We start from the raw sequence: 26982 nt of genomic DNA on the forward strand, positions 1-26982 counted from the left end.
TTCCCCATTGAGTTATATTGGTACTCTGGTTGAAAATCAATTGAACATAAACGTTAGGGCATGTATCTGGATCCTCAATTCTATTTCATTGATCTGTGTATCTATCTACCTTGATGTCACTACAACACACTTATTACTGAAACCTTGAGGTAAGTTTTGAAATCAGAATCAGGAGAGTCAAGTCTTCCCATTTCTTTTAAGATGTTTTTGTCTTTCTGTGCCCCTTAAATTTCCACATGGAGTTTTAGAATCAGCCTATTTGTGCAAAGAAATCTGCTGAAATTAGTAGAGAAATTAGTAGAGATGGCCTTTATTCTATAAACTAGTTTGGAAAATATCTTAATAGCAAGTTGTCTGATGCATGAACATGGGATGTCTTTCCCTTTAATCTGGGCTGAGTTATGCTTCTGGGAACTATGTTCCCTTTCATCTAGGTTTTCTTTCTTTCAACAATATTTCGTGGTTTTCAGAGTGTATATTCTGCATTTCTTTTGTTAAATTCATTCCAAAGTATTTTATCCTTTTTGATGCTACTGGGAACAGAATTTTTTTTTTTTAAAGATTTTATTTATTCATGAGAGACAGAGAGCAGGCAGAGACATAGGCAGAGGGAGAAGCAGTTTCCTCTCAGGGAGCCCGATGTAGGACTCAATCCTGTAACTCCAGGATCACGCCCTGAGCCGAAGGCAGACGCTCAACCACTGAGCCACCCAGGCGTCCCTGAACAGAATTTTCTTAATTTCATTTAATATTATTCACTACTGATGTATAGAAATATAATTGATGTTTGTATATTGATCTTGTATCCTGCAACCTTGCTGAACTCATTTGTTAGTTCTTGTAGTTTTCAGTGAGCTTGTTAGAATTTTGTATATAAAGACCTTGTCATCTGCAAATAGCAACAGTTTTACTTTATACTTTCCAATTCCGTTACCTCTAGACTTCCTGATTTGTTAAATAAATTAATGCACAATTTAATATTTAGAGTTACTGAAGTGAATATTGTACAAAATCACTTTTAAAAAAAGGAAAAAAGTGATATATATATATATAAAAGCCAATAGATTAGGAGGTGAGAAATCTGGCTCCCACACGATTATTAATCAGTTGTGTGATCCTGAGCAAATTTCTAAGTCTTTTCTCATTATACATTCTATTTGCAGATTTTTCCATTTGGCATAACTGTGAACTCCTGGGGTTAGTTAAGAAGTTAACTTTCCTCAGTTTTTTCAGCCATTACAACCATCATTTTCACTAACTATATTGGGCATCTTCCTCCTTTTCCATTTTTTGCCCCTCACAAAGAGAATAAGGTTACCAACAATGGAAGAACACACTAACTGTATCTTCATATTGAGAGAAATAAAACTCTGAGGAAAGGCACATTAGAAGACATTGAGAGAGTATAGGCAATTACAAAGAGTTATCTTCATCAGAACAGGCTGAAATATAAACGAAAACTTTAGAGGTTTGTGGAAAAAATGAATAAAAGCAAATGAATGAAGCATTTACTCTAGGACCGTGCTAACATCTTAAAACTTTAAGGAAAAATCAATAAAGATATAAAAATGACAAAAGTATGTTCTAAAAGTATACATTATCTTCAGTTTTTACTACAAGGATCATCTTTTAAAACCAAAGTTTTAGGCAACATTTTTTATTTCAATTTTAATTAAAATGGAAAAAGTGTCTCATGATATACAGAACCACATTCCATCTTTATGCCAAATGTAGAGACTTTGCCTCTGCTTCTGCTAGTGCTGATGGCACTAAAATAGTAAGTTATATTAAAATGTTTTTAATTTCACTTCAAGAGTTTTGGAACCTTAGTTTTAATCGCTGATATAAAGGAAGAGGACTATCCACAGAAGCAGCAGAGTCACCTTTATCCTTATGACACTGTAGAGAACTCAGAGAACCTTTAGCTGCATCTGGGAAACAGCATTCTTCATTTCCAGCTGCTTTATAAGCCTGGATGCACTGTTCAGTTTCTTTAATATATATTTTAGGGTTATTCAACTTGTTGGCATCATCTTTCTTGAATTGGGCTGAGTTATGCTTCTGAGAACTATGTTTCATTTTCTGAGTTGTGTTTTTAGCTTTCTCAAACACTAGGACACTTTCTTCATCAGAAGAATGTCTGTCAAGGCAAACGCTCTTCATTACACTTTTCTGAGTGGTGTGCAAATCAACTTTTTTACTATGATGTAAAGCAGTATTTGGTGGTCCAACTCTAACATCGGAGGTCTTTACTATTGGGTTACTGGCAGTAGAAGATACAGAAGTAGTCATTTTATAGTTTTCTTGAAATAGCTGGTCTCCTTTTAGAACTTTAGATTTTCTAGATTCATTTTGGAAATGAGTTCCTAGAAGATTCTTTGAAAGATGTGATGGACAATCAGAATCACTCTTAGCAATACAAGATTCATTTATGGTAAGTAGGGACAAAGTTTTCAGGTCAACATTTGGTTGCGCATTATCCTGCGGATATGATGATTTTATACGTATTCGTTCCTTTAAAGGCAAATCCTGAAGATGTAAATAAGTAATGCCAGAAAGTAGATGCTCTTCAGCAGTAGTCTTCTGAAGATCCTGACCCAACACTTTATTAATGTTTGTGGTGTACCATTCTGATTCACATGTTAATTGTGCCTGGGATATTTTTAAAATTTTCAGGGATGGCTACTTCAAGATCTGACTTTAAACTGAGAGAAGAAGTGTTACTTGGAATAGCTGGAGAATTACTAAAAGAAGTACCTTCCCAGTCAATGGTGCTTAAGTGTAGATCAGCAATTGCTGACATGTTATGGGATGAGGTACCAGGTTGACTAGATTCTGGAATTAGAGACATACTAACAGCTAGATCCTGCTGCATAGCCAAAGGTCTTGGAGAAGACATTAAGTGCTCTTGTGTATTCAAACAGGGAGTATCTTCAGGTAACATCAAGCTATTCAATGAGGCAGAAATAGATTTCTGGGGTAATGCACCATCAGGGGTAATTTCCAAACTTAACTTGGAATTCTGCTTAGAAAAGACTTCACATGTGGGGTTTAAATTCATCTGTGACTGGAAACTCATCATATTATCTGATTCTGGCTGTCTGTTTTCTTTAGACTTAATTTTCATGCCTAAAAATAAAAATAAATACAATACTATTAAAATCTCTTTTATTTTCCTTGTGTAAACAAATAACGAGTTTATATCAGAAATCTTCTATATGAGCAATTTTTATTTTTGTTTTTTTTTGTCTCAGTGCATTCCTGGAAACTATTTATAACTGTGTTATAAATAATCACAGCAACATAATTGTTAATATTATAAAATATTTTCTTTTGGAGACAATGTTATAATTGAATTTGTTTTCCTCATCAAGTTTTAGAAAATAAGGAAAACCTGTTTATAATCCAAAAGCTGCTATACATACTAGTTGCTCAACAAGTAATAGTACAATTACTATTAACACTTAAGTTAGCAGACAAGAGCAGAATGGTTTACCTATGGCTTTAAAAGAAGTGTATCAAGACAAAGAAGTAAGAGTAAAATTCTAACTCTTGATTTTATAGAACTTCCAGCAAAATTTAGACAAGATAGATTCAAATCTATCTATAGAAGAATAGGTAACTCTTCTATAACATTCGTGTGTGGCATCGATAGCTATGAAATGCAATACTTACATTTTTGTTTCTTCCCTTTCAGTTCTAAGTTTTGTTTTTGATAAACAGCAACAATCTCAGGATAAGCCGCTTCAAACAATGATTTTTCTTCTATTGTTTGTAGAACCAATTCTCCATGTTGATCTTCTATAGCATAATGTTCTAAAAGATTAAAAATTTAAAAATTAAATATCTGTTTTAATCATCTGTTGATACTAGTGCAGAAATGAGTTTCTTCTGCCTTGCAAGACCTGGAAAAAGATTCCTTTCAAAATGAGAACTTTAAATTCTCTCGCTCTAAAGGTCTACAGGATGGAAAACTTTGCTTAGATAAGATTAGTTCCTTTTAATTTAGTAGAGTAAGTGTTAAAATTCCAGATAAGGAATAGGAATAGACAGTTTTCTAAAACTCCAACATTAACTTTCTTTAGTGGTGGCTCCTGAAAAGAACAGAATTGAAGAAAGATACAGCCAGGCTCACTGGGCTCACAGCAGCTACTAAATGAAAAGGAGAATGCTTGCAAGTAAATTTACAATATGATATAAATAGACTAGATCCTTTTGTTTATACAGGAGGAAAAAATTGCATGAGAAGCCACACTATACTGAAAATATTAGTTGATGAATTTAAAGTACGAACTATGGAAACAGGTGAACTTACATTGTTTCTTAGTTAAACTGGTTAGGGGTAAATTTTCTCCCTTAAGAAACAGCACCCACAAAGGGCAATGCTCAGTTCTGGACAGAGGGTACTGCTAAACTGGGTTAATAGGATTTTCTTCTCTTAAAATATACTACGGTTGGTGGAACTGTTCCCAAATAGTCCTCAAAATTCTTCAGCTTTCCATTTTCCTAGTATTGCTTAGAATGGTTTATCAAATTCTTTGTAATTTCATTCTTCAAAATTACCTACAACTTAAACGTTCATTGACAAATTAACTGCCTTACTCATTCACATATAATCACACAATCTAATTTCAAAGTAAAATAGAAATAAATTTGGGATTACTTTCCTTTTTAAATGATCTGTGGTTTCCTTGCCTTCAGACTGAGAACTAATTCAGAATTCACTACATTTTTGTCTGTAGCAAAATAAGAGTAATTTGACAACTATAAATGCTCATGAAAACTAAACAAAGAAAGGAGAGGAAGAGTACCTCAGGTGCCATGCAGCAACCTTGATTTCTTTAGATACAACCACACAATGAAATCCAATGACTAGACTGTTTGCAGCAGCATTTTTTTCAGAAATATTGATTAAAACTACTTCCATACTATATTCTAAAACATTAATTATAATAGAAATGTAAACTTAAGATATTAAGATAAAATTACTTAAAGTAACTAAATTTAATACTTACTGTTAGTTAAAACTTAATTTATTTTTTATTTTTTATTTTTTATTTTTTTTTTTATTTTTTTTTGTTGAAAACTTAATTTAAGTAGTACAGGAAAACTATGAAATCAATCCTCAGTGCATGTGCTATGTCTCTTTTTCATTTATATATGTATTTATATATGTGTTTCTGTGTGTATACATATATATATGTATATTTTACATATGTATATGATATCTAAACATCTATGGTTAAATGTTACAAATTTTGTTTAAAGTGAATACATACCAGGCTTCTCCCATTCTATTTCAAAGCAATGAATTCCATTTCTGATCCGAGATTTAACAATTCTGAAACACAAATTCTTCTAATGAGATCCAAGTGTAGAAGTTATTTTGAAATTTTCAATTTGTAGGATGAATCATTCAATTTTTCAATAATTCAATTACTCAATAATTCAATTTCCATTGATTTTATTCTATTTTTATAATATTCTAAAAATACTGTAAAGAAGGCACCTGGATGGCTCAGTTGGTTAAGTGTCTGCCTTCAGCTCAGGTCATGATCTCAGGGTCCTGGGATGGAGCCCTCTCTTAGGTTTCCTGCCCCTGCTTCTCTCTCTTCCTCTGCCCCTCTACCTTGTTTTGCTAGCTCAAAAAAATAAATACAATTAAAAAAAAATACCGCAAAGAATTATGGCATAGTTATTCCTTTGACTAGTTTATTCAAAAGATAATTTCATTGTTAGGGGTACAGAGTTGATGATTGTTATATCCTATCAGTAGATTTCATTATTATCCAGTGTTCCTCTTTTCCATAATAATGATTTTTCTTTTAAAGTCTATTTCGCTTCTGTTAACTTTGCAACATCACTCTGCTAAATATTTATGTGATGTAATCTTTTAAATCTCTTTATTTTCAAATTTTGTGTAGTTTTATTCTGTACATGCCCTATAAATAGCAGACAATTGCTGAATTTTGTTTATTCATCCAATATATTGCCTTTTAATAGAGGAGTTTAAGCCCACTTATATTTATTGTGATTACTGATTTTGCTGGATTCATTCATACACCTTATTTTATGTCTTCTGTTACCCAAATTTTTCTTTGCTACTTCCCTCTTCCTCCTTCCTGTGATTTTTTTGGGTTGACAGTTTTACTTTCCTATTTTATGTACTGGTTTCAAAGATAGATTGTATTTCTGGTGTTTTAGTGGTTACCTGTAATTGTTTTATATTTATGCTTTGGAAGTTTTAGTTCATTATCATCATTGTATATAAATCATCAAGCATTATACAGTTATTTATATACATATTTTTTCCAGTTAGTTTATTAAAATAGCTAAATACATTTTATTGATTTCTCTATATTGATTGACCACTTTTTTGTTATCCACATCATCTCTCTGGGTTCATGTTTCTTATTGCTAAGGTACATCTTTTAGTAGTACTTTTAGTGGGGATCTGTGACTTATTCACCAACCAGTGAATAAGGCTTTACTGATTATTTTTACTCAAGCTTTGAAGTGTTATTCTATCAATTTCTGGCTTCTATTGCTGTCATGAAAGATGTATGCTATCAGATTGTCATTCTTTTGTAGTTTATCATTTTTCTTCGATACTTCCTCCCACCAAACTTTTAGTTGGAAATTTTTAAACCTTTAGAAAAGTTGCAAAAATAGCACAATGAATATTCATATACCATTTGCTGAGTTTTACCAATTCTCAGTTTCTATCCCTCTATTCACTTTTCATTTTTGTTTCCTTTCTGGTTCATTGAAATAGTTCAATGGTTAAGCTTGGCTCTATCATTTTATATTTATTTCTTTTAATAATCTGTTATTACTACTTGTTTGAAGCAAAAAGTGTGTGAAGGCATGAACTATGTTATCTTGATTGTAAATCCTGAATAAACTTTTAGTATTTCCTACTAGACCTTTACTCCATTTTTATGTAACAAAGAGCTATATATCCTACTACTAAGAAGATTATTTTAGATCATAAGATACTCAAGTGGAAACACCTCTTCATACAACTCTTTATATTACCGAATTGGCTGTAGTTGATTTGAATTCCTTCTACCGAGCTTTCTTTCTATCATGTCATAGTGGGTCAAAAGTACTAACAATTTCTCACATGCATAGTGATCGGGCCATTCCATTTTTTCAAGAGTAAATCTCTGTAAATATAAAACAAATAAAACAAGATTTTTTTATCTCTTGCAGACAAACAGCCCTGTTAGGTGATACAATTTTTTTCTTACAGAATTAACATTAGTTAAAATAGTATCAATGAGAATATTCCCAGAAAGAACAATGAGCCTCCTAAGGAGGCAAAATTGCATGAGAATTAAGTGTGAGGGTTGTCAGTTTGAACCCCAGTATCATATTTCTGAGATGTTGAGCAAATTACTTAATCTCTTTTAGCCTCAGGATTTCCATCATAAAATATAACCCAACTCAGAGATTATAAAGATTAAGTGAGGTTACATGTAATATGTTATTTATGATATTAAATTTTAATGTTCAGTCAATGTTTGTTGCCATTAGTATTACTGTTGTTGGTAGGGATAAGCAACAAATACGTATAGTTTATTGAACCACTCTGTTTCCCTAGCCACTATACTAGGGGTTATTATAACCCCTAATTTATATATTTAGGTTAAATATCTCATTTAATCTTCATAATGACTTCATGAAAAAAAGTAATATTATTTCTCTTTTGAGGACAATACATATACAAGGTCACACAGTAAGTGACAGACTGTCCAAATTTAAAGTTAGGTCACTGATTAAAAATCCCAATGCCCTTTGGAGAACATGGCATAATGTATAAACTTGTCAAATCACTATGTTGAACACCTGAAACTAATGTAACCTCATGTGTTCACTAAAAAAAAAAAAAAAAAAAAAATCCCATTACCTTTGCAAACTGTATTACCTTTTATAAAAACATACTGGAGCGTCACATTCTCTGGGTATTAGGCCCCAACCTCAGTATCTTCCTGAACACAATGTATCTGTACATGGTATATAAGGTGTCTTCTAAATAATAGCATAATTATGGTTTGCCTTGTGGTCTGCAAAGGTTTCTAGTGGCAAAGGAATGAAGATTAGAAATAAATGCTTAGAACTACATGTGCAGTCAAACCTCTTTCAAATCTCCTCTCAGACCACAGTGATTATCCCTTCTTATTTTCCAACTACATAGCATAAAGAAAGTTTTTATTTTCCAGTACCTGAAACAATAATAAATCAGGTCTTTGGTACCTGATTACTTTCACCAATTTATCCTTGTTCAAAAGGAATTCTTGAGTAACCTAGCAAGAGAAAATAAAATAGGAATTCAGATTTCAAACTTTTTAACAGAACTTCTGAAATAAAACACTCATTTGAATGTTAGTTATTACCTCATAGAATGGGAATCCCTCGCAACTGCATGCTTTTCTGAAAATAAATTACATACATGTTGTTAATACAATCAGGCAATTTTTCGACAGACTCTAAATTCATTTCATCCAATCTCTGCTCATTTAATGAAAAATGTCCTTGGATAATATCCGTCATCAAGCTTCTCTTTGAATAACTATTACATCACTATCTTCCGAGATAGCCTAATATTTGTACCAAATCAAAAAAAGGATTTTGTGAAATGTTACTAACCTAGACACGGGGGAAGGTTATGTAGAAATAATTCAAGTAGAGGTGTATATATATATCACGACAGGAAAAAAAGGAGTTAAAAAAAAGAACTTACTTCTTAATGCTATTCTCTACCGCAATCAATTGTCTCTCATGCTCGGTACGGTGCCAGTCACAAGGACAACAGTATTCGTAATCATGTGGTTCACAGTATCGATTAGTTTTACATAGTTTGCATCCATTACGTACATGATCCTTAGGTGAACCTTTATGCAAACACAAAGTAGGATTTTCACCACTTTTAAACTTACCTTCTACATATATGTTTTGCTTTTTTATCCTTATCCAAATTTTTAACAATGAATACTGCCTTGCAGAGTCCTTAGCATATAGAAGGTTCCATTACATTTAGACTGAATAAGTGATGCACACTATAATAATTCTTAAGACAATGTAGATCCTAAGCTACCTATAAGCTCCTCTTATATGACACTGCTTTTTGTTGTTGTTTCTATAGATTATTCTTCCATCTGACACTGTTCATTTGTTTTTTTTTTTTAATTAACTTTTATTGGTGTTCAATTTACCAACATACAGAAAAACACCCAGTGCTCATCCTGTCAAGTGTCCACCTCAGTGCCCGTCACCCATTCCCCTCCAACACCCGCCCTCCTCCCCTTCCACCACCCCTAGTTCGTTTCCCAGAGTTAGGAGTCTTTATGTTCTGTCTCCCTTCCTGATATTTCCCAACATTTCTTCTCCCTTCCCTTATATTCCCTTTCACTATTATTCATATTCCCCAAATGAATGAGAACATCCACTGTTTGTCCTTCTCCGATTGACTTATTTCACTCAGCATAATACCCTCCAGTTCCATCCACGTTGAAGCAAATGGTGGGTATTTGTGACACTGTTCATTTGTAATTAGAAATTATCATTTAATAACCAACTATAGAAAACTTTGTGATTTGGTAGCTATACACAAGAAAAGTAGGATATAATTACTAGCATTAAAAAAAAGATTATTTACCTAACAACAGAATAATTCATGAAGTGGTTTCCTGAATGAGAATATTAAAAAAAATATAACAGTTAATTACCTCTGCTAGTGTCTAGCCCTCAGTTACCTGCACAGCTATTTTTAAACTGTGCTTGGAACATGAACGAATTATGACTATGGCACAGGTGTGGGGCCCTAGTTCCCTTTTGAAGGAAAGCACAACCACTTTTAACATTGTTTTTAGAACACAGAAGTGCACACATAATTGATAGGAACTAAAACTGTCATTTATAAAGTCAAAAAACGACAGAATTGAATTTTATAAAGCATCTTACAAAAACATTTGTCCATGATTTCATCTATAATTTAATAATGTTTACGAACACAAAGACAAATAATTTTTCTTTTTTTACTTGTATTTATTTATTTTAAAAATATTTTATTTATTCATGACACACACACACACACACACACACACACACACACAGAGGCAGACACAGGCAGAGGGAGAGGCAGGCTCCATGCAGGGAGCCCGAAGTGGGACTCGATCCTGGGTCTCGATCACGCCCTGAGCAGAACACAGATGCTTAACCGCTGAACCATCCAGGCATCCCTACTTTTATTATTATTAAAGAGTTTATGTATTTATTTCTTTGGGGAGAGAGAGAGAGAGAGAGAGAGAGAACATTACCTGGAGAGGGAGGGTAGAGGGAGAGGGAGAGGCAGACTCCTCGCTGAGCAGGGTGCCAGACTCAAACCCTAGGACCCAGGATCATGACCTGAGCTAAAGGCAGATGCTTAAATAACTAAGCCACCCAGGAGCCCCAAGAACTTCTTCTAAAAGATGAACTAATAAGATCTCCTACTCTCTCCTGGGAGTGAATGGTGTTTCTGATCCAGTATATTTATTAATGACATTTTTCTTTTACCAAGGCTAATGAAGAGAAGCCAAGTTATTTTCAGTAATAATGAACACATATTAGAAATTAGTTTTAAGTCACTATCCTTATGCAATAAAAACAAATGGTTTCAGTTCAATTTTTCCTTAAGGTTTAGCAGTATGATATATTTTTTTTTGTTTAAATGGATTTCTATATTGAAACCATAATTTTAAAATCTATGTAATTTGGTATTATAATTTGAAACTGCACTTATCCTATATTTATCATGTATATCACATTATTTCATTCAATTAACAATTACTGAATGCCAACTATGCATATGTAACACAACCCCTGACACGAGGATTTTCAATCTACTGAGGAAGATAGGTATGTAACAAGTATAAGAATAGGATGACGATGTGGGTATCAGACACTAATGTTCTGCAGATATCATTCCCCATATCTGCTCACCTGGATGGGAACACACAGAACAATGGGCCAGTTTTTTAATAGCTAGTGGTTGTGGATCAGAGCAAGATTCTTCACTCCACTGTGTAAATCTGTAAAAAAGAAATGTTAAAAGGAAAACAACACAAAACAAAAAGAAAGTCACTAAAATGTCATGCTCTCAAATGTCAGGCTATTCTAAAAGTTCCCTTCCTTACCTGCCTACTTGTGTTCCCTTTGGTGGCAGATAAAGTCGCTGGCCCAGCCTGGAACACTCTCAATCTATGTTTTTCAATTTAAAAATGTGGCCCCAAAGACAACTGAATTACAACAGGGGGAAGAGAGAGTAAGACAGTTACAGAAAAAAACAGAAGTAGGAAGGGGGGGGCAGGAGAAGGAGGTAGCAGGAGAAGGAGAGAAAAGGAGTATGTATTCGTATATTCATATGTGTATATTCATATATTCATTCAGTTTTTGGAGTTTTTTTTTTTTTTAGAGAATCTTAAGTTAGGCAGCAATACGTAGGGAGAATGATTTGTATATGTCTATTTGATCTCTTTTCTGTGTGTGCGTATAAAACAAATAGAATTGTGAACATTTTTCTGTATCAGAAAGAGGGGTGAAGGGTAAAGTATAAAACTAAATAGAACATTAAGTTTCTGGGTAAACACTGTTTAAAAAATCTAGACTATGTGAAATTATCAATTTCATAATCTCTTATGAAAACAACAGAACATTATCTGCTCAATGGGTGATTTTAAGGAAAATGTGTATCTGCTAAGATTTCTACTAAATAAAAGTTAATTTTATTTTTGGCTAAAGTTCTAGGCAATATAAAGCCACCAAGGGGATAGTTAAGTATTCCTCATAAAACACAAGTGCTCTGAATTATGTTCCTCTACTTACAGAAGTTAAAGGTCTAATAAAAAGCTAAATTATCTCTTCAATTCATTGCGCAGTAGCTGGTACTAAGAGTCATTATTTGGCTTTTGGAATTTCCGACTCATTCACTACAAAGACCAGGTATAAGCTTGCTAAAAATTAACATAGATGCTGGATAAATCTATTAATGCTAATTTTTAGCAAACTTACACCTGGTCTTTGTAGTAAATGAATAGAATGTGGAAAAAAACAAGGGGGGAAAGTCAGTCTAAATTAATGTTAGAATGATACATTAATGATAATAAGGTAATTTTTTTCTTTTCAAGTGTTCAAAGATTTCATAAAATGTTGCCAAAAGCACATATTTGCTGAAATTACGTCAATAAGGATGATTTGTAGTTAGCCAAATGCCATACCTTCTTTTTATTCTTTATATCATTCTTTAAATTATTCTTCACAATTCCCAAATGATTCCATGCCAAAGTATACCTTTCTTTCCTGCTTTAGCACAGTACTCATTGATACCAGTAAGGGATTCGGTCAAGTCTTAGATCTATCAATAGCTTTATAGCTGAAGAAGCACTGCGATTTCTAATTTTTTCATGGTCATTCCTTCTTGATTTCTACAATTTAATATTCCCTTTTGTGCACTCACCATCTCAAACCTACTGGTGGCCAAGACGGCTGAAGTGTCCCAGTGCCCCAAATCCCTTTTATTCATTCCACACTTTATCATCATTAACATTAATTAGTAATTAATGTTAACATAAACCATTGCTTTCATTAAGTAAATATAATTCACACGCTTTCGAAACTAGACAGCACAGTTGGTAAACTTCCATATATTCTGTACCTTAGCTGCGCAGTCTATACTAATTAGAATTAATATATTACCAAATAGGTGGCTATAGAACAAAGGGCACCCAAGTAAAAACTGTGATCAAGTGTTACTTATTATTAAGTATTTGCAATATATTAGACATTTCACTTATAGAGAAGAAATATGATATCAAAATATTTTATGTCAAAAATAATTTTATTTTTTTGTTTTATTTTTATTTTTTAAAAAGATTTATTTATTTATGAGAGAGAGAGAGAGAGAGAGAGAGAGAGAGGCAGAGACACAGGAGGAGGGAGAAGGCAGGCCCCATGCTGGGAGCCCGACATGGGACTTGATCCCGGGACTCCAGGATCGCACCCTGGGCCAAAGGCAGGCACCAAACCGCTGAGCCACCCAGGGATCTCCTCAAAAATAATTTTAAATGTAAAATTATTTTATGGTTATGTTTATCTTTAAATAGTCTAAAATAGCCTGCGGTAAAAGCCCATGGTTATAAATAAACACATTTGGCATATTACTACTTGTATTTGTATTAAAACAATGCAGTATGGCTTAGGACATGTAGTCTCATTTTTTTCTTTGGAAAATTCCAGAATGAATATAAATCAGTGATTTTATTATTATTATTTTTTAAAGATTTAATTTTTGGGGGGGGGCACCTGGGTAGCTCAGCCAGTTAAACCTCTAACTCTTGGTTTTAGCTCAGGTCATGATCTTAGGGTCCTGAGACTGAGCCCCAGGTCCAGCTCCACACTCAGTGGGGAATCTGCTTGAGATTCTCTCCCCCTGCCCCTCTCCCTCCCTCCCTCCCATCCCCACATTCTCTTTCTCTAAAAAGTGATAAATTAAAAATCTTCAAAAAATTAAAAAAAAAAAAGACTTTAAGTAATTTAAATATGGGGCTCAAGCCTGCAACTCCAAGATCAAGGCATGCTCCACTGGCAGCCAGTCAGCCATCCAAAACTCAGAGATTTTAGGTGTGCTTGGGTGGCTCAGTTGCTGAGTGACGGCTCTTGGTTTTGGCTTGGGTCATGATCTCAGGATGGTGAGATGGAGCCCCATGTCAGAGTGGAGTCTGCTTGATATTCTCTCTCTCTCTCTCTCTCTCACTATCTGTGCCTCCCCCCACTCATGCATGCACACGTGTTCTCTCTCAAATAAATAAGTAAATAAATAAAACCTAAAAAAAATAAAACCAACATAATTCTAAATGAAAATATAGATCAGTTTAAAAATATGAAACCCAGGGCACCTGAGTGGCTCAACTGGTTAAGCATCTGACTCTTGATTTGGGCTCAGGTCATAATCTTGGGGTTGTAAGATCAAGCTCTATATGGGGCTCTGTGCTGGACATGGAGCCTGCTTAGGATTCTTTCTCCATCCCCTCTGCCATTCCCTGCCCCCCCCCAAAAATAAAAATACAAATACAAAAGCCTTTTTTTGGAAAGCATAACTGAATACTTTCTGTAATAGTCACTATTCAGTTCAACAAGAATAAAAATGTCTAATGTCACAAGAAAAGAAAAGAGTAATTTTTAGTTACCTTTGAAGTAAACTTTGCCCCTTCAAAATCTGTATAAGTTTCAATGCTTGCTCTTTGCCAACTCCAGGGACTCCCTTTTATAAAGTGGAAAAGAAATTCAAATGTTAATCATTGGGGAATAAAGAAATGAAGTATGACATGTTCATTCAATTAGAGATTGTGCAGTTGATAGAATAAGGTAACTATGTAATGACAGGAAAAGATGTGTAAGATAATTTGCCACGTATAAAACAAAAATTGCAAAATATCCCACCCTGTGATCTAGATTCGTAAGTAAAATAACTACCACATTGTTAATCTATGCAAACCAAAGAGTCACAGGATTATATAATATACCACTGACAGTGTTTATTTTATGGGAATGAGGAACAGAATTTTAGAGGACTTTTACTTTTCAAGTTAATTATTTTGATAACCTTTTTTTTTTTGATAACCTTTTAATTTTATCTAACTCCAGGTTATATTTGTAATCAGAAAAAGCATGTTCATTTAATATTTAAAGACCTCAACATCCAAAGAGCACAAAGGAGAGTTCCAAGTTAACTCTTGAAATTAATAGCTTAAGAAAAATTAAAATAACTGTTAAGTTGCCAACACAAAAAATGTCAATAAATGTATATTTGCACAATTTCTGGTTTGAGTCTTCCAGTTCCTATAAAAGCTTATGAGTTTATCCTTATAAGCAGGGTTGCTATTCAGCTAATACACACTGGGATAGACATACCAGTATTAAAATATTTCCAAGTTGGTTAGTAAATAGTTACTGAACAAGCATCCTACGTGCCTGCTGGCCAAAGGCACTTTTCAGCCTGAATCCTCTTCCCAACCCCCTTACACTTAGGATCAGCAACTAAAAGCGTAGCACCTGGCATACTAGTGGTCACCAGAAGTCTGTTTCATGGCTACAGCCTATGTTTTTACATACCCGTTGCTAGATATTTTGCATATCAACTCTCCTTTTATTAGCATTTAGCCACATGTTAAGTTTTTTGAAGGTAAATCATGTTAGTCCATAGGTGGTAAAAATCTTTAAGTAGAGCAAAATAAATAGATACCAGTTTCATCACAAAGGATAGAAAATGTCAAAATAGCTAAGGTTAATACATAATGTAACACCACTGTAGCTAAATTGGTTTCTGTGAGTTTAATTTTGTAAAGTTTTTCTTACATTCAACATTTGACTGTTTCTAGACTTTAATTATGATATAATTACATATGGGAAATAAGAATCTTCTATTTCAGAATGAGAATTATAATAAAATAATTACTTTTATGTTACTTAAAAGTTTCCCTCCTTCTGCTTCCTTTTCCTACTAGTTAAAAGAAGTGTTTCTCTCTTTGGTCACTGATGACATGTTAGAAATGATGGTTAATAATTTTACTATCCTGCTATTTTTTCCTTTCCCCAAGCTCTGGCAAAAAGAATATAGATGTCATCCTTCGTTAGATTCTCTTGGGGATAGCATACATAGTATAATGAGGGATTTAGTAAAAACACAGAGATGATCAATAGGGACATAATGATGGGACTACATAGTAAGAACTACAATACAAGGCATTTCATATTTTTAAATATATTTAAAAATGGGGTTATCCTTGTAATTCTTAATTTATCACTCACCTATTAGTATACCTGTTTGTTACAGAGTACTGTACTGTGCATCTTAAATAAAATGTTTTCATGAACAAAACTCAATGCAATGCCAGGAGGCAAGGAAGAATGAATGGCTTACCCCAATAATCATGTTGCCTAGCAACAGTAATAACACTGAGCATGTGCACAGTTGGAAAGCTACAAGAAGATTGAAAATGAAAAAATAGACAAAACAGTGATAGAAATTAATATTGGCATGACACAAGAAAAGAGTAATTCCTGTATTTTTTTTTAAAATGGTAGTAAAACTTGAATGTGAATCTCTTAGTCTAGAGTAGTGGCTTACTGCTATTCAAGCAGTGGGACTAGTTATTACTCCATTCTCATTTATAACATTCAGTGTCACAATAAGCCAGTTTTTTTTTTTGAGCCAGTTTTTTAACAGCACTTGAAATGCTGATTAATTACCAAATTGTTTATTATACCAAAAATTATACTCTAAATTAAACTCTTTTTTTTAAGATTTATTTATTTATGATAGACATAGAGAGAGAGAGAGGCAGAGACATAGGAGGGAGAAGCAGGCTCCATGCAGGGAGCCCGACGTAGGACTCGAACTCGGGACTCCAGGATCGCACCCTGGGCCAAAGGCAGGCGCCAAACCGCTGAGCCACCCAGAGATCCCTTAACTAAGTTAAGTTCTTAATCAGATAGCCATATTATGTTTATATTTATGCAGCACATAAGGTATCAAAAAAGACACACTATGACTAGTAAGTAAATATAACAGTCTAAGCATACCTTTGGAAGATAATCACAGCCAAGTAGTATTGCTAGTCCAACCAGAGCATCTCTATCCAAACCTAGTTTACTCTTGATAGATGACGCTGTATAACAATCAACATGTGGATCCTAGAAGAAAGTACAATTTAGTTTAATCTTCAAAAAGTAAACACTTATACATTAAACATTACAAAAAATAATTTGTCAGAGTTGTCTCTAAATGCTTAATTATTCCTAAAAGGTAAAATAGGAAAAAATTATCCTGATCACCAGGATCTTCACAGAATCTAATGCTTCAATATCCGGAAATAAAGTCATAATTTCAAAAACTGGCTTAAAAAATAATCTATAATGGGCAACATTTTTCTCTTTATTATTTTTTGACGTCTACAAAAGATTTTCATCTTACAAAATTAGACACTGTAAAGTGAATTTTATAAAAAGTAAACATTCCTTGTAATTGCAGTACCTAAAGTTAACTATTATACTATCATTAGTAGTGCAGTGCATGTTCTTTTTTTTTAATTAGTTCAGAGGTAGAATTTAGTGATATATCAGTTGCATATAAACCCAGTACTCATTACATCAGTGCCCTCCTTATTAATACCCATCACCAGGATGCCTGGGTGACCCAGTGGTTGAGCCTTTTAGCTCAGGGCGTGATCCTGGAGTCCCAGGATCGAGTCCCACATCAGGCTGCTTCTCCCTCTGCCTATGTCTCTGTCTCTCTCTCAATCTGTGTCTCTCATGAATAAATAAATAGATTTTTTTAAAGATTTTTTTATGTACTCATGGAGACACACACACACACACACACACACACACACACACACACAGAGAGAAAGAATGGCAGAGACACAGGCAGAAGGAGAAGCAGGCTCCATGCAGGGAGCCTGACATGGGACTAGATCCCGGTCTCCAGGATCACGCCCTGGGCTGAAGGTGGCACTAAACTGCTGAGCCAGCTGGGCTGCCCATAAATAGATCTTTAAAAGAAAAAATTAATGCCCATCACCCAATCATCCCTCCCTTCACCTCTGCTCCAGTAGTTTGTTTCCTAGAGTTTAGTGTCTCTTATAGTTTGTCTCCCTCTTATGCATGTTCTTGCAAAAAACCCTTGACTCACATATACAAGTATTTACTATTAGCTATGTTTAGAATTATATGAAAGTACTATTTTGTAACATTTTTGCCCACCAATATACTTTAGTATCAATAATACATATCTTTTTATTTTTTGACTTTTTAAAATGTTTTTAAAGATCAAGACCTGAGCTGAGATCAAGTCAGCTGCTTAACTGAGCCCTCCAGGTGCCCCAATACTATCTTTTTAATGACTGCTTGCAATTACATTATAATGGACCCTAAGGCAATGTTTCTCAGTGGGGACACTATTAGCATTTTCAGAGAGATAACAGAATTGTCTGGCAAGAGGTTTGGCTTTCCTGGCTCCAATCTACCAAATGTCTATGATCTCTCTTATCCAATCTTGAATAGTTACAACCAATATTTCCCCTGGCAATATCTCTCTAACTAAGAACCATGGCTATGTTTAACCACTCCCTAGAAATGGGCATATGAGGGGTACCTGGTTGGCGCAGTTGGTTAAGCAGCTGACTTCAGCTCAGGACATGATCTCAGAGTCCTGGGATCAAGCCCAGGGTCAGGCTCCATGCTCAGTGGGGAATCTGCTTCTCGCTCTACCCCAACCCCTGTTCATATGCGTGATCTCTCTCTCTAATAAATAAATAAAATCTTAAAAAAATAGAAATGGGCATTGTAATTACTAACAATGCTGCGATTAACATCCTTGTACATCTCCTCTTGCATATTCAGAGGTATCTGAGGATAAATTACTAAAAATGGAAGTTATAGGTCAAAGCAAGATATTTCATATGTATTTTTATAATATATTATTGAAACTGATTTAGAATTAAACCATGTGAAACAAATCAAGCCTTTTGGAGAGAAATCCACATTTCAGAGAAAATGAATATCAATTATCAATATTTGTAACAATACTGCATTTCATTTAGCAACCGCTATGTGCCGGGCATTATGGTGTTTTACACGTATTATTTCATTTAATCATTTAATAATTCCTTTAAAAAAGGTACCTTGTGAAACAAATGCTGAAAAAGAGAAAGAAAAGTACCTTGGTATTCATAGTGAAATTCCTATAAACGGTCTGGGCACCATAGAGGAAAGCATCTCCATCATTAGTGAGACAGCCATCTACATGACCACTGGCATTAAGATAAGCACACATGGCTTCAGCTTCCCCAGCAGCTTGGACCCAGGGAATTCCTAAGCATTCCAGCATATCGAGACACTGAAAAGAAAACATAGGTGCAAGAAAACTAAGAACATTTTTACTTTTTTTTTTTTTTCAGTGTTTAACTGACTTCAGTATTCCAAATATTAATAGTAACTACTTAGGCATTTTACAAATTATGATATTTAAGATACAACTGGAAATTTGAATAGTGAATACTTTATGGCATTAAAGAATATATGCTAAACTTTAGATGTGATGATAAGAAATGTATTGTGGTTATGTTTTCATCTATTTTTTAAGAGTCCTCATCTTTTAACAAAGATTCTGAAATATTGAGACTAAGGCAATATTATGTCTGGGATTTGCTTCAGAAAGACATGGGAGTAGGCAATGAGTGAGGACACTGATAATGCAAGATTGGCCAAGAGTTGGTAATTGTTTCAGATTGATGATGGGTTACTTTTATATTGACCTAAAATTTTCTATAATGAAAACTTAACAAAATTGTCAATTAAAAAGCAATCCACATTCAATTAAAGAGTAATTTTAAAATTACATTTTAGGGGTGCCTGGGTGGCTCAGTTGGTTAAGTGTCTGCCTTTGGTTCTGGTCATGATCCTGGGTCCTAGGGTTGAGCCCCACATTGGGCTCCCTGCTCAGTGGAGAGTCTGCTTCACTGTCTCCCTCTGTCCCTCTCCCCTGCTCGTTCTCTCTCTCTAATAAACAAATAAAATCTTTACAAAAAGTTACATTTTAGACAAAATACTAAATATTCAACTTTCAGTTTTGTTCAATGTTATCTCAAGATTTAAAAGAAATATCTTTTTAAATGATTAATAATTAATCACCTTAAGATTTACATCTGCAAAACTATAAAAATTCTTCTCACATGATGGCCAAGGTAATATGAGCTCTTCCAAAGAAGATGCTACTATCAAATTTTACTTGAGATGTTACAAGTCTCTTCTTTTCCTCTATCATGCCTGTACAATGAAACTCTAATGTTGTGGGAAACCACACAGGGACCAGTTGTTGATTTGCTCCCAGAAATCTAATATCTATGCAGATTGTTCTTATCAATTTGCTGATTTATAAATATTTCTCTAAGAGCTTCCTTTGTGTTATGAGTTGAATCCAGATGAACTTATAGTCTAGCCTTAGAGCCTAGAGCATTCTTTCTTGATGTTCTTGCACTTTACAATGAGAAATACTGGGTATGGTGAGGAAAAGAGGCTTTTTACCTGTAGTTTCTAGAAACTGATATTATAAATATCTTTCGCTTTAACTGATTGCTTGCATGCTATATTACATAATAAAAACCTTTGCCAGATGTTGCCCAAGGTGGATGCGGTTCAAAAAGACAAAGTACTATGTTGGAAAAAAGGCAATTTTCCAAGACTCTGGCTGGGTGACTTTAGGGAGATAGTTTTGTTATAGATGTTAGACAAAGTACTATGTTGGAAAAAAGGCTATTTTCCAAGACTCTGGCTGGGTGACTTTAGGGAGATAGTATTGTTACAGATGTTACCTCTGCCTTCCTCTAAATAAGAAATATCCTTTCAGGGGCACCTTGGTGGCTCAGTCTGTTAAACTTCTGCCTTCAGCTCAGATCATGATTTCAGGGTCTTGGGATGGAGCCCTGTGTCCAGCTCTCTGCTCAGTGGGGAGTCTGCTTCTCCCTCTCCCTCTGCCCCTCCCCCATTTGTGCTCCCTTTCTTTTTCTCTCAAATAAATAAATCTTTAAAAGAGAAAGAAGGAAGGAAGGAAGGAAGGAAGGAAGGAAGGAAGGAAGGAAGGAAGGAAGGAAGGAAGGAAGAAAGAAAGAAAGAAGACAGAGAAAGAAGAAAGAGAGAAAGAAAGAAAGGAAAGAAAGAAAGAAAAGAAAGATCCTTTCATAATAAAGAAGAGAGTCTGGAAGTATTTCAAATTCCTGCATTATTTGCCATTCCAACTCTTCAAAAACCAGGACAGAATTTGTAAATTTCCCTACTGTAAATCTCTATCATGTGGAGTGGTGTTGGAGAAAGACTATTTTGTGTTTCATGCTTATACCTAAAAGATGGCAGTGGGTTATTAGGAAGTAGGGTCTGGTAATTGAGGGTACAGAGATATGAAAATGAGTTTTTTATTCATTTAGGGAACAGTGACCACTGACACAAAATGCTTAAGAACATCACAATCACTGTAAGAACGAAATAGAAATGCAGCAGTTTTCTCAAGAAGAGATGGGCATCTTTTTGCTTTAGACTGGGTATTTAATGCCCTGAATGTATGTGGGTCATGGATATTTCCAGGAACAGACTATGTAAGAAATAACTAGAATCCAGTACAGATATTTTCTTCAACTACTGATAGTCATTAAGGTAGAAAAATCACTAATTGAAAACCATTTTAAAGATCACATAGGAATAGAAAATAAAATTTTAAGAGAAAAATGATTGTTATTTCATGTAATATCTTTTAAAAAGAATGAAAATTTTAACCATGATGCAAAAGAAAAATGGAGATATGAATTAAAAGCAAATATGATAGAAAAGTTTATATCTCTAACACAAAGAACTTGAACAAAAAAAAAAATAATTAAAACCTCCAAAGATTTTTCAGGCAAAGACACAATGGCCATTTATCAACTGAGATGCCAAAAACTAAAATGTTTAACCTCACCATTAAAAGACCAATACATATTAAATATGTACTATGTGTATTTATATGTATTACATAAAGAAAGAAGTATCTTTGTTTACTAAAGAATACAAAGATAAATCTCTTACCACCAATGTTCCTCAGGTGTACTGAAATTGCATTATCTCATATCTGTGCTGGTGGAAAGTGATTGGTGAGAACTATAAAATCATTTCTAAACTTTGGTCTATCCATCCCACTTTGGGTAATTTATCTTAAAATCCCAAGTGAAATTATAATTTCACAAATAATAGAGAAGAATGAAAAGTAAACATTATATATAATCATGGGGGATGATTTCATAGCTCTTTATAGTATTTCATACACATTGCACAACCATTACAAATTATGGATTTGGATAGAATGTAGCAAAAGGAAATGTGGGTACTATAAGCTAAGTTACAAATCCAAGATACAAGTTAATTGTGGGGGCACCTGGGTGGCTAAGTCAGTTAAGTGTCAAACTCTTGATTTCAGCTCAGGTCATGATCTCGGGGTTGTGAGATCGAGCCCCACATGGGCTCCACACTGGACAGGGAACTTGCTTAAGATTCTCTCTTCCCTTCTCCCTCTGGTGCCACCCACCCCCCTGCCCCAACCGTGCACATGTGCACAGGCACCGGCACACACTCTCTCTCTCTCTCAAAATAATAATAAAAAAACCATTTGTGCACTATTATGGCAAGTTTAGAAAAATATATACAGTTAAAAAGAGGCAAAAATAATAGTTGCTATTGTTTTAATTATATATTTTATTTTAGTATAGATGATTTCTCCTTAACTTTTATAAAAATATACATTTTACGAGCCACCTGAGTGGCTCAGTGGGTTAAGTGTGCAACTCAATTTCAGCTCATGTCATGATCTTAGGGTCGTGAGATGGAGCCCTGTGTTGGCGTCTGCACAACATGTGGATTCTTTCTCTCCCTTTTTCTCTCCTGCACCTTCCCGTCCCCCACTTGCTCTCTCTCTCTCTCTTAAAAAAAAAATATAACAATAAGTTCTTTTAAAAATTACAAAGTCCTAAGGATAGCCAAATATATTTTCTATATATAAACTATTATTAATCCTGAACGAGTGAAGTTTAAATTAATTAGACCTCTAGTCTGGGAAATTCTTTTAAGGAAAAACATAATAGGTAACATGTATCAACTCCCTACTATGTAGTAGTTGCTTTAGATATTGGATATTTTCACCACATCCCTGCAAAGTCTATTCGCATTACACAGGGTAGAAAGTGAGGCAGATATAATTTTAAAAATCTTGCTCAACGTCTCAGAATTTTTATGCACCAGAGCTGGGCTTAAGCTTAGGTTAGAATATAAACCCTCTTCTCAAAATAAATAAATAAATAAATAAATAACAATAAAAAAATAAACTCTCTTCTCTATCCTATTTATAGTAAGGTTAGTGAGTATTAAAGATGATTATATATAACAACATTTATCAGAGTAAAATGTAATCTCTAACTCAAATCAGAATTATTGAATGATATCTAAACATTTACCTCTTTTAAGACTGATTTAAAATGTGATCTCCCTGCTTTTTGAGACCATGTTTTTCCAGAAGGCCCATACCGAATCTGATTCCTCCTGCTCATGACATCAGCTTTCAGCTTCGGGGGTTCCCCTTCCATAACGAATACCAGTTTTACGTCCATTAGTGTTAAATATGAGATACGAAAAAATAAATTCCTGAAATATAAAAATTAGTAATACATTAATCATCATATACAGATAGCAAAGTCAACACAGCAGTATGACCTAATGGCAAGAACATCAGACTAGTATCAAAAAAGTTATATGCAATCACTGAGAAATCATTGAATGTTTTTAAGCAAGAGCAATTTTTGATTGTTCTAAGTGCACATGGAAAATGGTTTAGAGACAGAGGAGGTTTGGAGCTCAGGAAGGAAAACTCCTGAATATGTCATTTCAGTATAGATAAAGAGGATGGTGGCATATAATGAGGTGATATCTCTGAACATCAACAGAATTTATGAACACAAGGTGTATTTTGCAAGTAGAGCTGGCAAGACTTCCTGATAGATTGGATGTAAGGAGGGGTCAAACAGAGAATGGCTCGCAAACTTCTGGCTTCTAGTCACTACAGTTTCCTAGTGGATACATTAAGTAGGCAGCTAGGTCTGTGAATCTGGAACTCAAAGGATAGGAAGTACAGATTTGTGTCACTGATTTAGAGATAGAAACGTGTTAGTGTATTTTAAAATCTCAAAACATAAAGCAAGAACAACAAAAAAACAAAGTGGAAACAAAACCAAGACATCAGCTGCTTATGCAATCCTACATTTATATACTAAGGACTTTTATTATATACCTGAGGTGGGGCTTCATGACTGTTCCAATCATTTTTTTGACTGTCTGTGCTTCACATACCCAGAGACTCAGATCAACTGCAATGGTTTTCCCACAAAGATGATGCAAGTGGATGTGCTGCTTAACAGGCTCCAAAATTTGCCACAAGTCGTTCACTCCCATTCTGGTGATTACCTGATGTTACTTGAAACACACTTCATAAGACTGTTAAAAGACACAGAAGCTTAGAACCGAAATTCAAATAATGTATTCTGTGTTTGTTTAGGATAATTCATAAATAGAGAATTCTCCTTGTCAGCTTTTTGGAATGAGTCAAGAACATGTGAAACATTAATAGTGGTAGTAACTGATTTACTAGCTACAAAAATATTGATGTATCTAATGGATTAAAAGTTATTTGTGGACCGCTGGTTGGCTCAGTGGTTCAGCAGTCTGCCTTTAGCTCAGGGTGTGATCCCAGGGTCCTGGGATTGAGTCCACATTAGACTCCCTGTGTGGGGCCTGCTTCTCCCTCTACCTATGTCTCTGCCTCTTTCTTTGTGTGTCTCTCATGAATAAATAAATACTTTAAAAAGTTAATTGCAAATTGTACCATGCTAAGTTTGTTCATTAAACCTACTCATCACCAAATATGGGTTTCTCTGTAGTACTGAAAAACAAAGTTATATTTAAATTTAATGTAACTCAAATGTCAATGGTCTTATCCCTCCTCATTTTCTCTTCTTGTCTATGTTCTCCTTAGCAGTGGTTGAGAATAATATTTCTCACATGGTTACATTAACATTACATGAAATTTAGAAAAGGAGAAAGAGACCCAAACATAGTAACGGGCTTTGTTCCAGCTGTTAACAAGAGATGACAAATGCAGAGATGGGTACCAGGGATGCTGCAAATCGTATGTCTTCTTAAGAAGTCACTCCTTGATATACATACCTAAAGGGAGAATAGGACTAGTTCTCTATCATAACCAGGAAAAACAAGAAAACAAAAGCAAAGAAGCATGCAAACAACTAAAAAAAAATCCCCCCAAAACCCAAGGGGTCAATGAAAGAAAAGTATGATGAAAAATGAGGAGGGATAGGGTAGGACAGAAAATGGAAAGCTGGAGGCATATGGAATTATCGTTTTTAAAAATCATTAGTTCTTCAAATTGCAAAATCACACGTGCTCACTGTAGAAAAATAAAATATCTTTTAGAAGAACAAAAAATTTTAAATCACCTATAGTGCCACTATTCAAAGAAAACTAATACTAAATTCTTCAGCATACAAAACATTTTAAAAACAAAATTGACCTAAACTCTGCTATTCTGGTGTGCTTTGGTATCTTCTGTAGTCTAGTTTTTCCTTACTAAACATCTATATCTTTCTCTTAATTTTTTAAATATTTGATGAGAGTATTATGTAATTGCAATGAAGATTCAGTCTGACTCTACAAACATAATCCAGATTATCATTCTCTGAATAATGACCTTAATTCATTCCAGAAACACAGGTAGGATACAAAAAATACTGCAAAAGTCATCACCATGCATCGAAGTAAAACCAGGGCAAAGTCATTCCAAATAAAAAAAAATACTGTCTCATCTATTTAACAGATCCCACAACCAAAGCAAATTTTCTCAAATCACACATGGCTGCAAAGAAAATAAATGCTGGAGTGTTATTTTCTCTGCACTTTTCTGAATCTTAATTTTATAACGTGGTCAGGGTCGCTGTAAATATTGTGTATTCATTTTCAAAATACAGAACTGCACCAATATTTACTGATAGGTCACTTTACAAAGAAAAATATACACATTTAAATTCAAAGTCTAAAGCATTTAGTAGTCAGTTTCACATAAAAAGCCCCTCTGGTTGAATGTTGCACGGTGGCATTAATTTAAAGATAAGGTTTTGTCTCCATTAATGTATAAAGTTGTAGTTAACTCTGGACAAAGAGTGGGGACACACTTTTGTAAGTCATTATTATGAAAGGGAATGAGACTTTTATATTCTTAAACATCAGAATGCATAAAATTCAGAAGGAGAAAGTCTGAGAGGGACATTTCTTGTTGACAGTTTGGTTTTCTATTTGTGATTCAAGTTGTATACTGGAAGGGATGGCTATTGAAGGAAATTATGCAATTTCTCTCTCTGGAGGAATATTGTAACTGATCACATTTCATTTAAATGTGACCCTGACTCTAGCTGTCAAAATTTTAAATGCAGGTTATCTTCTGATTAGCAAAAGCTCTCCCAGGAATTTAAGATACGCTCTTAGCTGTGAGCAGATTTATATAAAAGGGTATCGATTGCAGCATTGTCTATAATAGCAAAACAATGAGAAGAACCAAATGTCCATCAATAGAGGAATTTCTTTAATAAATTATGGTATGTTTGAATAGAATAGATAATGCAGCAGAAAAAAAAAAGGATAGATCTACATGTGCAAGCAGTCTCCAAGTTTTAAAATGAAAACAGATACAAAATAGGTTCTATATCAGGGATGACTATAGGAAGGGGAAGAATAATTACTCTTCAAAGTATACCCCCTTTGTGTTAATCTTTTAAATAATCATATGCATATATTACTTTTCAAATTAAAAAAAAATTAAAAAGTATGATCCTATCTGAAAAACGTTGGGGAAATAAAACTAGAAATCTTTAGATTGGTTTACTTCTTGCCTAAATATGGAGACCAAATATGACCATAGTTCATGGGTCAAATTAAAAAGCCAGTTTCTGCAAACTTATATAGAGTACCTCACATCAAATTTGTCTTGAGAATGGCTTTTTTAGGATGAGAGATTCACATTTTTCTGGTTTCCTTCAGATTGTGTAGGAGCTAGTCACGTGGACTTAGGCAATTCACATTTTTTCCTCTGGTCTTTCCTGCTCACAGGTTCCTTCCTTCCTGTCTTACCTCTAATGTTTCATTACATGAGTTGACTAAACATATATAAGTAAATAATAATGAATGAAGATTGCCATCTAGTGCAGTGTTATTTATGATGGCATAGATAAACACACATTTATGTACAGGACTGCAATGCATATTATATTTCTTCTGAGGATTATAGAAAAAAAAACAGATATTGAT

At 34.1% G+C, this 26982-nt stretch overlaps 1 protein-coding gene across 1 annotated transcript in view; it reads right to left on the bottom strand.

Annotated features, from left to right (window-relative positions):
- Positions 1-729: 729 nt before the first annotated feature.
- The window catches only part of GEN1 (GEN1 Holliday junction 5' flap endonuclease), a 33645-nt gene continuing 7392 nt past the window's right edge, over positions 730-26982 (bottom strand). The window contains 14 exon segments of the mRNA XM_041755423.1: positions 730-2652; positions 2654-3129; positions 3676-3816; positions 5280-5341; positions 7039-7169; positions 8229-8309; positions 8400-8436; positions 8747-8897; positions 10987-11075; positions 14229-14302; positions 16624-16734; positions 18761-18937; positions 23073-23259; positions 23903-24105. Of these exon segments, the coding sequence (XP_041611357.1) occupies positions 1810-2652; positions 2654-3129; positions 3676-3816; positions 5280-5341; positions 7039-7169; positions 8229-8309; positions 8400-8436; positions 8747-8897; positions 10987-11075; positions 14229-14302; positions 16624-16734; positions 18761-18937; positions 23073-23259; positions 23903-24063 (2721 nt within the window). The 5' untranslated portion in view covers positions 24064-24105 and the 3' untranslated portion in view covers positions 730-1809.

This window comes from Vulpes lagopus, chromosome 5, assembly GCF_018345385.1.
Source record: "Vulpes lagopus strain Blue_001 chromosome 5, ASM1834538v1, whole genome shotgun sequence".
Taxonomy (NCBI): Eukaryota; Metazoa; Chordata; class Mammalia; order Carnivora; family Canidae; genus Vulpes; species Vulpes lagopus.